Source organism: Zophobas morio, unplaced genomic scaffold (assembly GCF_036711695.1).
Source record: "Zophobas morio isolate AGI-343-1 ecotype UQ-CSIRO unplaced genomic scaffold, CSIRO_AGI_Zmor_V1 ptg000021l, whole genome shotgun sequence".
NCBI classification, from domain to species: domain Eukaryota; kingdom Metazoa; phylum Arthropoda; class Insecta; order Coleoptera; family Tenebrionidae; genus Zophobas; species Zophobas morio.
Window position 1 is genome coordinate 8,084,148 of NW_026972126.1, and position 16,476 is coordinate 8,100,623.

At 35.0% G+C, this 16,476-nt stretch overlaps 1 protein-coding gene across 1 annotated transcript in view; it reads left to right on the forward strand.

Moving 5' to 3' along the window:
• LOC135132006 (Ig-like and fibronectin type-III domain-containing protein 1) overlaps nucleotides 1-11,912 on the forward strand; it is a 313,291-nt gene extending 301,379 nt beyond the window's left edge. Inside the window, exons 8-15 of the mRNA XM_064059917.1 lie at nucleotides 2,716-2,943; nucleotides 3,507-4,489; nucleotides 7,646-8,149; nucleotides 8,206-8,344; nucleotides 8,407-8,729; nucleotides 8,780-9,026; nucleotides 9,787-10,898; nucleotides 10,973-11,912. Coding sequence (XP_063915987.1) covers nucleotides 2,716-2,943; nucleotides 3,507-4,489; nucleotides 7,646-8,149; nucleotides 8,206-8,344; nucleotides 8,407-8,729; nucleotides 8,780-9,026; nucleotides 9,787-10,898; nucleotides 10,973-11,170 — 3,734 coding nt within the window. The 3' untranslated portion in view covers nucleotides 11,171-11,912. The remainder of the gene's footprint in view (nucleotides 1-2,715; nucleotides 2,944-3,506; nucleotides 4,490-7,645; nucleotides 8,150-8,205; nucleotides 8,345-8,406; nucleotides 8,730-8,779; nucleotides 9,027-9,786; nucleotides 10,899-10,972) is intronic.
• Nucleotides 11,913-16,476: the final 4,564 nt, after the last annotated feature.

Sequence of the window (16,476 nt, forward strand, 5' to 3'; positions counted from 1 at the left end):
TATGAAGAGTCTAGCCTTGTGATTTATCATTGAATTTATAATTTTTAGAATTATCCCGGTGACTCAAAAAAATTAAAGAATCAGTCAATTTATTTTATTGATTAAACCGGGAACGGGTCACTCCATTTTCCCGAAAATTTGGGAATACAAGACTGTAATTATTAGTATTACACGGCACCTACCCAAATTAATCCATCTCTTTGCAAAAATGTTGATGACGTCATCACAAAATTTTGTAGAGGATAAACTCATTTGAAACATACTCGTAGCATGCTTCTTTACATTTACTTTAACAATACATACATATTTTTATTTTAACTTCTAGGGGTACTCATAAAAAATAAAATTCGCAAAATCAAGTTTTATAATTTTTCGAAAAAGCTGGATGTTTTTATTGTACTTCAGGGGCGAAGGAAGTTCTGTCGAAATAACCTTCGACCAATTGTTTAAAAATGTGCCATTCAAAGCAAATGTTTTGAAAATTTTGGTACTGGTTCATGAACACATTATATTTTTCAAATTAGCAGAAGTTTTTGTGGATTTAAAAAAAAAATCCGAAAGCTCAATTTTTCAATACCTTGTGAAATTTTTGATCATTTTTCGGCCACCTAGATTAGCTAGACACTTTTTTGTAGAATTCAAATCCGAGAAGTATTTTAAGCTTCATTTCGTCGAAAATCTGGACCATTTTACATAACTGATAATTGAAATTTGGCCCCTGTTACGATTTTGTTTTCAAATAGAATATTAATAACGTCAGATTTTTTTATGGATTTCTTTTATCAACTTTTCCAAAACCTCAATTTTTCAATACGATGAAATGATATGAAATTTTTGATCATTTTTCAGACACCCACGAACATTAGATACGAGTACAAACATTTTTTGTGGATTTCGGTCCCCAAAAGTTAATTTCGACTCCATTTCTTCGAAAATTACTACCATTTTTCCAGAATCGTCAATTTAAATCGGACAAGTTGTATGATTTTTCAAAAATTTTAGTTTCCGACCAAATAGAAAGGTTAATAGAATCATAAATTTCAAGTAGAGAAGTATGTGATTTTATAAAATTAAATAACACTTATTCGCTCAAATTGTAAAATAACGTCATCATTTTTGAAGAAGGATATAAAGGAATAAATTTGATCAACGATTTTCCATGTTTCTAATTACTTAAAAGCTTTGCAAGATTCCAGAGCATTCGGTTTTGCAATTTCAAATATAAATAGTAAAATATTTTTGAAAATATATAAAATATTTTGATTTTTTCTTCAAAAATCTGGATATCTAAAGTAAAAACTGAACACGAATTCATAAACGACAAGTGCAGGGGTTTATTATTTTATAAACTTTAAATAAAATTTAATGATATAAATTTTGGAGATCAAGTAAGTCATCCCATTGGTAGTGGAAATGATCAGGCCAATTTTGATTAGCGTTTTACCATCTACACGATACTCCTACATATAAAATTTGACAACAGTCGGCCCAGTAGTTTCGGAGATTACCTGGCATATACAAATTGACATAGACGACAGACAGGCGAAACTGTGAGACCAATTTTTTTGTCCTCTAGGGGTCACGAAACGTCCAGAAAACATGAAAGTAACATTCGTCAGACCATCATTCAAGCAGCATTACAAAAGGGCTGGGTACATGACTGTAGATAAAGCGCGTAATTACATAATTACGACATTTCTGTCGAAAGAAAAAATTTTTGAACCAGTTGGCACTGATGGTCAAGTTTTTTATGTAAAAATTATGTTGAAGGTTTGAAAAGCAAATTCTTAGTATAAAAAAAAATCAAAATCGATATATCAATGACCTTGCTATATTCAATGGACGTCCATATACTTTTCACTTCCGGCCCCATACCGTTCCGTATTCAACCCATTGCAACAAAGCGGATACGAACGGAAACAAAATGACATATTTGGCGTCACAACACTAATTCCAAACGTAGCAAGAGAACGCGCGTTGTTGCAACAAAAAATTATGTGCATCATGTAACCCTCCAAAATTTTCATAAAAATAATCATGTTCCAGACCTGAGTAGTTAGCACAACTATTTTGAAAACATTGTTTTTTATAAACCCGTATTAGCTCAGACATACGATTTTGTCGTTATAGTCTTCTTCTGCAATTTTCATTTTAAGTTCACCGCTAATACTAAATTACTTAATACAGCAATTTTCTTTCAAGTATGGGGACTCCACGTATAATTAGTTTACAGAAATATAGGTCACATTTTTTGTATCTTTCATCGGTTGAACACATAAAACTAAAGATGCACGCACGTGATAAGTTTAAATATAAAACTTACTTTCAATTAATGATTTTGAATACCTTAACGAAGCTAATCTACAACGAACAATCAAAGAGTAAAGGTATTAAATTTCATTTGTAGTATGATCCCGCTCTGTCACCAGAAGTTGCGACTTTAAATTTTATCAAACGCTATCAGCTACCAGCGATTTGGCTAAAATTTTCAATATAAAAACTAGAGTTCACACCCCTTCACAAGATTTTTGATTCCATTTCACCCTATTAGGGAACTAAATCAAATCGTAACATTTCAAGAATGTATTGAAAATTTTTATATACGAATCTACAATTTAATTTACAGTTGCACTGCACTGCATTTATCGAAGTGGACATTCTAAATTCGGTCCAGGTGCTTTCAGTAGTTTATATATGTTTTTATTGTGATTGCAGGAAGCACAGGACAAGATCCGGAGAATTGTGAAGGGGACTTTCCTTCCATTGTTAGATGTATGGCTGATGGACGTAACCATGTTCCGTGTTGCATTCAAGAAAGAGTTCCAGACATTTGTCAAGATGTTTGCAGAGGCGAGTACACAGCCATCACCGACAACATAAAGACGCATTTTTCATGTTCGTCGTACACTGAACAGACGTTAGCTTGCATCGTGGAGGGAATAGGTGAGTCTATAGATAATACAGATAGCGCTACATGAACTTATTTTTCCATAAGTGAGTTGGAAGGTACATTTAGTCTGAAGTTTTGCTTGATTTTGTGTGGAAAAGGGAAATGGGTGTATTTTGTCCATATATGTATATGTATGTTTGCAGTTGACGTGCCTCTCTGAATAGGTTTATACAACTTTGGCGAACTTCGATAAGGGTGGGAGTGGGAAATTTTGTACACGAAAAAACTAAAAGACTAAATGAAAACAATGTCAAAGTTCATAAAAACAAAAGATAAAGAGGAGGACACAGGGGAAATCCCTCTAAGGATTAACAACACGAAGAATTAAATACACAAGGGATTATGGATAACAGAATTAAAACGGGATTATGTGATGAACAGCCTTTACCTATACTTGATTTATTTTGATCAGTTCACATTTTTTATTCACAAGCTAAATTACTTCAGTAATTGTCATTCTCTGAATAATGAAAAACTCATTGAAATTATGATAAATTTTGGTTTTGAAAAGAGCCACTTCAAGCAATAACCCATACCTATGTTATCTGATTTTCAGAACTCTTACCTAGCCCACCACAAAACGTGGAAGTTGAAGCCTTAACCGAGAAATCCCTCAAGGTTTCTTGGTCTATCCCCGTCGCCAACTCTGAAACCATCACCAATTTCGCAATCAACGTAACCTCGTTGCGTTCTTTCGACGAACACCTGATAGAGCTACCATCCACGCAAAGACCTCCCGCCATTACCCACACCGTCCAGGTTAAAGTACCACCATCAGAGAACACCACAACCTTAAACAACCTCAACCCATTCACCATGTACGAAGTGACAGTGATTGCTGTCAACACCCACGGCTCCAGCTTACCCAGCTACAGCGTCCGCTCCTTGACTCTCACCCCAGGCAACATGAAGAGCACAAAAGTCGGAGACGCCCCTCAGCTTCCCGACATCAAAAGCTGCTGTACTAAGAAAGGGATCGCTCACAAAACTTGTCTCAACAAGCTATGCGATCCCGCGCTAGCGGATACTGCGGAAATCACCGACTTGATGATCTGTGCACCTTGGGCAACCGACACCTTCAGTTGCCTCACGAACGGATTAGATCACACCCCGTGCTGTAAAGCGAGGGGTCTGCCCGATTTATGTCAGCAATTGTGTACAGGGAATGTGTCGAGCATCGATTTCAACTATTTCAAGTGCTTGAGATATATGGGAGAATACACTAATTGTCTCCTTCAGGGTTACGGAGTTCTCCCGAGCGCTCCCACTCAAGTTCACATCACCAACATAGAAACGGAGTTTGCGATTATACACTGGTCCACACCCAAAACCCTCGGAGACACGGTGCTCCATTATAATGTCCATTATAGGAACGTCGCCACTTATGATAATGAGTACAAGGCGATTCCGAAGGTGCATAGTCCGTACATTCTGGAAGATTTGGAGAGCGATACGGATTACGAGGTTTATGTAGAGGCTGTCAATACGCACGGTGTGGGCATGCCTAGCAGTAGGATTACTTTCAGAACAGAGAGTAAGGTAAGATTTTTATTTTAATAGAAATTATAATAATAATTAACGACTAGTCGTTTAAATACCATGAGTAGTTTTAACATTATGTACGGATGAATTCAAGGTTAGGAAATTATTTATATTTTATATCTTATACGGTTAAAATAATACTCAGTTGAATATTACAAATAGGCACTATAACTGGCTTGCATAAATATGTAGCCTTGGAAAATGTAACGTTCAATTGAAAACTAAATTGGGACCACGTATTCCGACTATCTCTAAAAGGGGAATATCAAAAATAAAATTATGTGTTTTTACCTATTTTGATTACACACTACACTATAGCAGTAAAGCGAGTTGACTTTGGCCTTTCTCGCCATTGATCATCATCCTTCTAGTATCGAATGAAAGCGGAGTTTTTAGTCTCCGCACATCAATCATTAGCACAATATTTGCCAGTTCAATGAGAACCGCTTTCTCGACCGAACTAGAAAGTAAAACGAGTAGTGAACACATGCTGTTTTTTGCTAAATACGTTTAAAAATGTTAAATTAGACGGCTCTCTTGATAATGTTAACGTGGTTCCGCAAATGTTTTGTTTTATTTCATTCATGGATGTATTAATGAATAACTCGGTCAACATTTTAGTTTCCTTTCTTCTTGGATCCGATCACGTTATTATATAGCAAGGCCATGTGGTCATGAATAGTTAGAACTATGCACTACCATGCACTGTAAGCCTAGGCCGGTTGCTGTCTTATTTTTGTGAGCACAGCATTCTTTAATATTAAATTATTTTAAATTGGAAAATTAATATTTAACGTTCATTTGTTTTTGGCTACGACAACTTTTTTTTAATGACACCCTCTAATTAGAGATTCATGTAAAGATTTTTTTAATTTAATTTAATTTTCAGGTTTAATTCTTCTATACATTAACAAAAACTAAAAAATCTCAAACTTGCTAGCAAAGATTTTAGCATGAAGTAAGTAATTAAATTTAGATACGCGAATAACAGTATTAAACTTCAACACAAAAATCAAATTAATTTTTTCACAACTTTTCAGCAAAATATGATAATGATGAATTCAGAACAAAACTATACAAAAATCTGAAAAAAAATTGATAGGGTGTCATTAGAAAAAAGTTGAACGTGATAGACAAAAAAAGATTAACTTTAAATATTCATTAATTAATGAAATTGTAACACATTTAAAACGATTTAATTTGACGTCACACAAAGCTGTACTCTCAAAAATAAGACAGCTACAAGCCTGTTTATTTTTTCGAACAAAAACAAAATTAATTTAAAAAATATAAAAATCTAAATAAAAGTTAAAAACTACTCTAAATTTTTCTGCAAAAAATTTAATTAACATAGACGACAAACCACAGACGACAGACAAACGGAAACGAGAAACCTATTTTTCGTACTCTAGTGATCATGAAACGTGGAGAAAACATAAAAGTGACCAGTCGCCCGATAGATTCGATTACAATACTTCCTTAGCTTACACTCGGGAACTAAAAGATCATAAAAAACAATTAAATAAGTAGGGAGATATATCGTCATTTAAACGGAAACAAACGTTGCTAATTTTTTTAGTTATTTCATTCCGAGGTTTCATCTTATGCTATTTTTAAATCGTCACTATTCATGAGTTTATTCGAGGGCCTGTTGGATGAGGTTGATCTACAAGAATACTACTTCCGATCTCAAATCTGCCCTACCTTATTTTAAAACAGATTCATTTTTGTGCAAAAATCAGTTAAGGGAATCGTTTAAAATATACTTAAAAAGTTCTCGTTCAAAATTTTGTGTAATCACGCCAAGAAATTTTGCTCTTGTCCACTGCAGCCTATCTAACTGGCTATAGGATTATGAAAATCAACAAAGAAGAAGCAGAGAAGTCTAATACCCCTCGCTGCTGGGTGTTGAGTACCGACAATACTTTGACGTGCGATAATAATTGTAAATAACTAGTTCATTGAACTGTTTTCAGACAGCAAAGTGACTACTTTTCTACCTCTAATCACTTCGCTGCCTAAAAATCTTGGACTGTGTTAAACAGTAATAATTAATTTCTACTGTTCTTATGTACCTAAAGGAACCTACAAAATTGTAATATGATCTTCTACAATGTTCAAGGCCGATTTTTTAGCTTATAATCTTTTTGCCTTTTCTCTATTTGTATTAATCTACTTCCATATTTCTTCGTCTCATTTATTTTTTTTTTGTCTTTTGTGCGTCTTTCTTTTTAACTTTCCGTTTTCGGTCTTTGCATTTACTTCTATATGTTTCTTTGACTTTGAGAAACTCTCCTTTTGTTATCTTTTGAGTTTTCCATCTTCTTAATATCTTCTTTGTTCCTCTTTAAGAAGTAATATTCCTCATTCCACCAGTCTTTTTTTCTCTCTTCACTTCTTACACTAATTTCTACCTTCACTTCTGGATCTCTTATCAGTTATTCCAATTCATCCCATTTTGCTTGCGTATTTGCTTCAACAAAAGTGTGAGTTTTTAACTTCTCTTCATATGCCCACTAACCCTTTCATCCCATATTATTTTGCTTTTTTTCTAATCTTTTTCCTGTATTCTGTCATTATTCTTCTATTTCAACTTGCAGTGGCATATGTCAAAATCTATCCTTTCTCCTACTTTGAACTACGAAATCTCTTCCCATACTTTTTCATTCACTATTGAATAATCTATTATCGAGTGTCGGTCCTACTTAAGTTAATTCCTTTTCATCATCGTCAGTTTTAAATATTTCCATTCAAGATCCCCCATCCTCTCTGTTCGACTAATTCTAAACAAAACTGTACTCATAGAACTGGCAAATCTTTAATAATAATCAACATACAAAGGCTAACGGTAAAATTAAACTTTCCTTCGATACACACTAGACGGTAATAGAAGCTTAATGGTTTATAGTAAAAAGGACCAAAGTCAACTTGATTTACTCATATAATAGGGGACACCGGTAGAGTCGTTGGCTTAGTGCCAAATTGCTGCACCATGAATTATTGGTTTGATTCCTGGGTAAGGCATGTACATGGAGTACAACATAATTGATTCAAAAGACGTATCTATACTTCAGTCACTTCTTTGTGTCTTTGCACAAGAATATCGTCAAATATCTGGACTAACAAATACTTACTCCCCATTTTTCAACACAGATTATTGAAGAAAAAATCGAAGAAGCAGCCGCCTACAACGTGACAGCTTGCTGCGTTGAAGCCGACTTGAGCAACGTCTGCCTCCCCCTATGTTCCTACAACGCCAACATGAGCGACATCAAACTCTTAGCTGGAGTATGCGGTGCCGAATTCCACAAGTTACTACGTTGTGGAGCTGGTGGCCGTAACCACGGGGCTTGTTGTACCCGAAGAGGTGTTCCTCCAGCTTGTCTCTCCCTATGCTCGGGTGTCATCGTTGACTCACTACTAGTCACTGCAACAACATGCGTCCCATACATCGGGAACATCGCTCAGTGCTTTGAAGAAGGAACAGGACTTCTGCCTGGACCAGTGTCAGAATTACACTCTACTGTGGTTGACGAACACTCGGTTCTTCTAGAGTGGGAACCTCCAGGTGAAGGGGTTAATGTTTCGGATTACGTGGTACACTACCAAAAGGTGGATAATACGTCTATGCATGAAACTCTTTTGAAACTAGACCATGTAAGTACCATGAGAGTATACACATTTTGAGAAATGTTTATTTATTGCGTTAATAGCAAGTCAACGTTACTGGAACTACCGCAACTCTCACGGAACTGGAAGCTGAAGCGACGTATCACATCTTCGTTGTGTCCCGTAATCCCCACGGGACATCTCTTCCCTCATCCATCATCGTTATTAAATTGGTAAAAGCAGGTGCGTTAGTATAACATGTGTGCACATTAGGTATATTTGCATTTATTGATTCTCGTACACAGATGGGCAATGGGTGAAAGCCGTTACATCTCCACCACATTCGCTAGCAGTGGCAGCCCACAGCGCCACATGGGTCACGATTTCGTGGCAGCCTCCAGAATTCAGTCACCCGTCCGAGCAAATCACCTATAGACTATACCATAAGTCGACGGCCGAAGAAAATTATCACATCATAAACGTCACTTTAACATCGCACATGATTATAAATCTGAGTCCCAACACGCAATATATTATTTACGTGACAGCCATTACAGAAAAAGGAGCGAGTATGCCTTCAGAAACACTAATTGCTTGGACGGATCCAGCTTATCCTGCTTTCGTCGAGGTAGGTGCTTTTATGTTTGAGCGTTGTGTGGCTATAGGTCGTTCTTGCAGCCTCCCACTGTCCATCCAATTAACTTGGTCATTGAAGGTAGCAGCATGACCATTTTGTGTATAGCAATGGGTACACCAATGCCCACTATATCGTTGTATATTACTGGAAGACTCGTAAGGCAGGAAACTACAAGACATATGGTTACCGTTATCCATAATGTCACCAGGGATATGGATCAGATTTCCTGTTATGCGGATAATGGATATGGTACTCCGATGCAAGCATCGAGGAGAATTACTATCAGTCGTAAGTATTTACAAAATGGGTTATAAATTTTCTCTTGACCTCGAAAGATGAACATGAACCTGAACATAAACTATATAATAAAGAGGAGTATAAAAAGGCATTTAAAGATCAAGTTTCTCTTCGATCGGTTTGTGTAGTATGTATTGAAATGGAGACTTTTGTCATTCTATTTCGAGCTTAACGAGGTAATCTGCTTCACGCCAGGGGAGAGAGATGGCGTCCTCAATCGTGACGCGGTTTACGAACATTAAAAAAAAATCTTGAAAGATCGGGCAGATTTGAGTTGGCGTCTAATCTTGTTTTAAAACTTTGGGGAAACCAATACTGTCGCTACAATATAGAAAAGTTTTGTCTGAGTCTTTTGAGCCTCAGCCTACTCTTGCCTTCTTAAGTTCGCCAAGATTTCTCCTCCCCCTTTTCACGACTTAAAAAAAAAAGAGAGCCTACACTTCTTTTGTGTTTGTTTTATTATACAAAATTCAGTATTCATAAGATTCATTTAGCCGGAATCGTGTAAAATTTGGAAACTCGATAATAATGTTATTGATATAATCAAAAGTCCCCTATAGAAATGTAATTACTGCTTTTAATTTATTCCTTTGTGACCACACAACCGCTACATTCTATATGTTAATCATTGATGAGTATCCTTCCCCTATTAATAGCATTTCCTTTACATTCAAACACTGCCAAATGATTAAACAGAATACCAATAGTTGTCCGTCCATCAAAATTATTCATCATCCAAATTACATTACAGACCCACCCCACATCCAAGCCAGTGGCATAACAATGGCTGCCGTTGGCGATTCCGTTACCTTAGAATGCAAAGTAGATGCTCAACCTGAACCAAAAATGATATTCTGGAAGAATCACGAGCTACGAACTCCAGTCATCCAAGGGGGAAAATACGACATCAAAACAATGCATATGAAAGACGAAGAAGACAAGTACGTGATGCAACTTACCATCAAGCAGATCACCGAAATGGACGTCGGTGATTACTTCTGCCATGCAGAAAATGCTTTCGGTAATAGAACGCAAGCGGTGTCGGTCCGTATTAGAAACGTAGCAGCGACACACAACGTAACGCAGTGTTGCATCGAGCAAAACGTAACGTCGTCTTGTATGGACGCGTGCTCATTCTACCTAGATATGGATGCAGTAATTGATAAACCTGAATGTATCAACGATTTTGATAAATTGATGAAGTGTGCAGCTGATGGATCTGATCATAGGAGCTGCTGCACGCAGTGGGGTGTTCCTAGGAGGTGTTTGGATTGGTGCAGAGGAGAGCCAATTCTTAACAGCAAAATATGTGTACTGTCATACACTAAACAAATAATGAGCTGCTTCCATGAAGGGAGAGAGAAGCTTCCAGGTCCTCCTCAAAACGTTCGCGTGGAATATATAGATTCACACTCAGTTAATGTCTTGTGGGACCCTCCAATCAAGAACCCGCACACTGTTGAATTATACAGGGTGTTCTGGAGGCTCGTGGACGCTCAGGGAAGAACGGGCCAAAAAGGAGACACCTCAGAAACACATTTGAAGATCAGTGATCTTAAAGATGGTGCTACGTACGAATGTGTAGTTAAAGCTGGTAATAGTAAAGGAACGTCCACCTTAACAGAACCCATCAAATTTACAGTTGGTGAGAAGTACATAACATCGGCTGCTAACCATACAGACGATGGAAGCCACGTGGGTGTTGCTGTAGCCATCGTGTTGGCTCTTGTCGTAGTGGCAGCAATTGTGATAGCTGCTATTTGGTTTATGAGAAACAAAAAAATGTTAGGAGTCAAGAATTCCAATGGGGTAGCATTTGAAAACCCAAGTTATTTAAGAGAAGTTAACATGGATCATATACAGGTACTATCAATGAGCTGAACTATCTTTGAAGTTGAACTTCTTTCAAGTTTGACTAATTTGTCTGTTATTTATAGGTACCTCAAGGTCAAAGTGACAGTGCTGCCGTATCGAATGGTACCGCCAACGGCATTTCAGTATCTTCAGCTTCAGGAGTGCAAGGTTGGAAAAACGAAGCTCTTCACGTACCTGCAGCGACCGAAGTGAATCCGACTCTTTACGAAGAGTTAAAGTTAGGACAAGATGGAGCCGGCTTCAAGCGTCTTAAGCCCTAGTATGAGGCCAAAACAGGGAATGAGTCCAGGTTTTAGATGAATTCGGTCACGATTTTGTGATATAGTAATAAAATAGTGAAATACTTGTACCACCATCAAGGTATTTTACTCGAATACCTCATGTTTTAGTGTAATTTTATTTTTCTCTCCTAGTTGATAAGGTTGTAAAAATGTGATTGAGATAGTTTTGGGAGGGGGGAGATCTGGACAATTTTATTAGCATTAGAGAAATGACGAAAAAAAAAGTGTAAAATAGAAAAAGTTTTGTAAACGCACTTCTAGATTGTAAAAAAATAGCTAAAACCAGTCCAATGTTTGTATTACTAGAAATAATATCTAATCGTTAATAATGACTGAGTGTATCAAAGTGGAAGAACTTTTGAAGTCGCGTGCGTTAAGTTGGTTGCATAGCTCAGCACGGACATTTCCGGTGATATATAATATTCCACAATAAAGAAGTTTGTCACTGTTTTGGTTGTCCAATCGAGGAATTTGGTTTTATTGGATACATGCGTACGATATCTTCTGACAAAATAAGAATTGCGATGACAACCGCATTAACTCTTAAGATAGCGTCTAGTCTTATGTACTAATGAAACTATTAATTGCTGCGTATGTATAAAAATAAACCCAAGTTTCTTGATAATCATACTTCTATGTTATTTTTATTTATAATAAAGATAAAAACATGTAGTAGTTTTAAAGAATACACGTATTGTGCCTTTTTCACAAATCTTGTAAATGATATCTGATTTTGAAATAATGTGTAGAGATTTTTAGATATTTCTTTGTACATAATTTTTAAAAATTTGTAAAAATGTAAGATGTCACAAATAGAGAAGGCAATAGAACTAAATATAAAATCCAAAGATAACCCTTCGTTTTTATCGAAGATTAAGAACTATCCTCAACATTTCTTACCACGCGATAGACTTAGCTGGCACCAATCGCTTTGATTACTCGAGATTTTACATTAAAAAAATGTAGCTCATTACAACCCCTGTGTTCTTTATATTTATAATATCTTGGTTTATCAAAATTTCTAAATATCAAAACATTTAAAACCCCAAATTAGACCGCGAAATATCTAGGTTTCTCATGTGAATAGATAAAATTAATGTTACACGGAATTCAAATCTTCGAAACACGAAATAAAAGCACTATTGATATAACTGAATAGAACACATTTATTTTAATGGCCAATTCGACTGATATGGTCTTATTGAAAAAAAACTGGTAATTCAGAAAAACTGGTCTTACACTTTTGGAAGAAGCAGTATAAATCAGCAGATACATATCTTTAATTCTTTTATTCGATGATTCACAAATTATGGAAAAGTTTTCTATAAAATTGTTAATAGTGAAAAATTTATAACTTAGAATAATGGGATATATTATTATCCTAATAAATTAAAAATGAAAATTTGCCCAGAGATGAATAACACGCTAGATCGTTTACAAGCAACGTTGCAGAAACCCATTGCTTATGAAGAATAAGATATAAAAATATTAAAATTTAATGAGCAGATTCAATTTAAATTTTAATTAAGTTAAAAAAACCAAATTGATAAAGATCTGATTTATGGCATGTCTCGGTGTTCATGAAGACACTTACACCGAAACACATTGCTAAAAAATGTTTTAAAATTTAAGGAATCTTTACCAGAAAACATGCAACCCACTCTAAGTTAAGTTGTTAGAACCAAATATCAATTTATTTCTGTCAATGTTTATATTTGTCGATATATATATTTTTTTATTTTAAACAACCTGCTTTCGGCGCGAACTAAAATGTTGAAATACTAATGTTACTAATGTAGCTTAATTGACGAAATGACAGTAGGTCAGTAATTGAATTTAAAAGGGTAGACACATTAATAATAATATGTCCGTTGAAGGTAGTGGGTACCGAAACGGATGTGTGTATTCTATCAATATATTTTAAACTACACTAAACTACACTATTGGTACACTATTTTCTGACTTTAAACGTATTTGAATGTCCACGAAATCAAAATGAAGCACAGACGCCTTTTTTAAAAGCGGAACACACTATGTATGTACCTACTACTTACAGCATGATTTTTTTACCTGTGTTAGGTACTTAAAGTTTAGCACTATATTAATACTAGTTTCTGTTTCTTCGAAACGCTAGTCCAGTTTTAATTTTGTGAGTGACCACATGATTTTTCACTGCTCAAATTTGCTTAGTATTTTTATTATGCATGTTTATTATGCATTTTTAACCTAAACATACAAGGATAATCCACTTTAAAAATTGGTTAAGCTGTAAACAATTTTGAAATGTTTAGTGCATCCTTGGACCATATAATGGATATCAGACACTCTAAAAAACACATTTCGATGTACTTCTAACTCATGTTGTTAAGGTTTTAAAAAAGTTAATTAAATGAAAAGATTGACACTTTTAGAGAAAAAAAGCTTCTGAGATTTATAAAGGTGCTTAACTTTAAAATATGTATAATGTGACAGTTATAACAAGTGAAATAAACCATGTGAACCTGTCTCTACCAACTAATTGTGAATGATACTCGATAGCTCGGATTTTGTATTCAAGAGTTAACTGTCTTCTTATATTATAAATCAAATCATTTGAATGAAACATTTATCAGGTCAAGATAATAATCATGATCAGAGCTACAATCAGTTCACTTGGTTCGCTGAAACACTAACTCGCAGTTGTGAATCGTTAAAAAGTTTAACAAAGCTCTCTCGCAAGCAAAACTCTTGCTATGGAAACACAATGATTTTTTTCAAGTACTTATTTTAAAAACTAAGAGCCGAAGTTAAAAATCAACTGTTTTGGTAATGTATTTAAACGATCATACGTAATGTGTATCAAATGGGAAAAGAACAATTTAGTATTTTCATTTGGTGTATAAAATTGCCGTTGGTAAAAAAATTCAAAATTATAAGAGTTCAATTTACAGATGTTAAGAATTTTGCTGACAGAGTTTAGAATTTAGACTAATCAATTAATACAATAAAATCTATAAAGTGCTACTGATATTTAATTTTATTTTATTTTTTCTAGTGGCGGCTCCTGACCTTCTCAAATGGGTCAATAATTATATATAATTTGATTGAAAATATAAAACAAATCTTGTTAATTACCAATTAACAGACGAAGTTGTGAAAAAATACAAAAATAGATTCAATAAAAGTAAAAAAGTATTTATCCACATACCTCTGGTTTTAATTCAATTTAACCTAATACTCTGAATTGAAATCCTGCAAACGTTTTAAGGTTATCGTAAAGATGGTAAATCGTTAATCCAACTTTATCGGTTTATCCCTCCCAAAAATCAATTACGTCATATCAAAATTTTGTCTAATAAATTATATCTAAAATGTGCAAAATATTAAATTGTAAAACTACAATTGATTGATAAACATCAATGCATTCATATTTTACAGAATTGCTTCTGCAGGGTGACCCAAAAAAATTAAAGAGTGGGCAATTTATTTTAATATAACGTTTATGCTCACAACACCGAATATTTACAAAATATTAAACGTTTCGTTAGCCACGTTGGTAATATAATTATACCTAGACAAAACTAAACTAAACTGAAATTACCACTAGATACTTTTATACTCTAACTAGGACTTCTTCCACTCCGTCAGTGCCGTAAGGATAATTTATGATTACATTTTGTTATTTAAAGAATTCCAATATCTTCGTGAATGTCTCAAAATTTATAATTATTGACCAATTTAACAAAATCAAATTTTATTTTTACTTTGTTATTTTATATTCAGCTGGATAGTTAATACAACTTTTTCGGCGATCGAAACCGCGAGTTCCAATTTCGCTTAGTGCTCAACATTTCTTGATTGCCGTTGTGATAACCCAAACATCCCGTAAAAAAAAATTGAAAGCCCGCGAAAAATTAAAAAAAAAATGAAAATTTGGCCTGTGATTGTGTAACAAAAGGAACCCTACGTAGTGTGTTTTTTTTTTTTTTGAATGTGTTCAGATCTTAGATCATATAATAAATAGATATAGTTGGATTCATGTATCTTTTTACACACGTGACCAAAAGCTAACGTCCGAACTAATAACTGTTACTTTGTGGTAATTAGTCAAAAAGATGACAATGTTCATAACGTCAACATGACACAAATGTGTAAGCTCAGGCAGGTCTTTTGGTTTCGGCGCTTTCCGATTGAGTCGTGATTTTGCCGGACTGGGAAGGACGCCGAATCTTTCTTTTCGAGTTTTAATCTTCGAAACCGTTCGGCGAGTAACGCCTAGAGCATCTGCAACTCGCTAAAAATTTGAGCGAAATTATTAACCATGAACCTTCAAGTGGTTTTTACTTACTTACTCGTTCTGTACCATTTAATGAGATTAAAGGACCACTGTTTTCCTTCTCAAGAGCAAAATACTCTATAAAGTTGGACACGATGTCTTGGGCACGGGAACTCAAACGTTTGTCCGTCATATTGTAGACCAGACACGAACAAGAAATAAGATAACAAAACATAAAAAATAGGACAACGAAACAAGAATCCTAACAACCAACGAACTTTACGAAAAACTGAATAGAAAACTTGAATAGAACAACGAAAAACTGCGATTAACCACTCTGAGTAAAACCAAAAATGACAGTGACGTTTGATGAAAAATCGATGAATTATTATCAGTGACTAGATTGACTACATCAGTGCCTGTCGCACTATGTGGACGCATTTATTACGTATTTTATCTTTTTCTAATTCAAGGAACTTTGTGGAAGAGAATAACTGACGTAGAGCGTAATTTGGCCTAATTTCGGTAGACATACTATTGTCTGGCTCTTCGTTTTTGTAATCCTTAAAACAAAGATTCTTATGGTAGGTACTGTCTGAGCTTGTATGATACTTCGATCACGTGTGTCAAAAGATACATGAATCCAACTATACCAATACTCAAAATGAAAGCTGTGACTAGACATGAAGCTACCTGTTGTCGTTTTCTACGTCAAGGGGAGTAGTATAATGCTATCCTTGTGTGATCACCACATCTTCATCTTTGTGATATGCATTTCATCCGTATATGTCTATTTCACTTCCATCCTTGTACCGCACCAGCGCAACAAATCGCTTTTGACAGATGTTTCTTCTAACCTCTCTTTCGAGTTCTTGTACGAGAAACAGTTTTAGAATGTAGAACAAAGATCCTATTTTAAGTGATGTAATCATAACGGATCACAATTGCTACCCAATACTTTACTATTCCTTTCGTTATCTCCTGTGAATTATTTATAAAATCAAGCTGTCAACATCTTTCGTACGAAGTT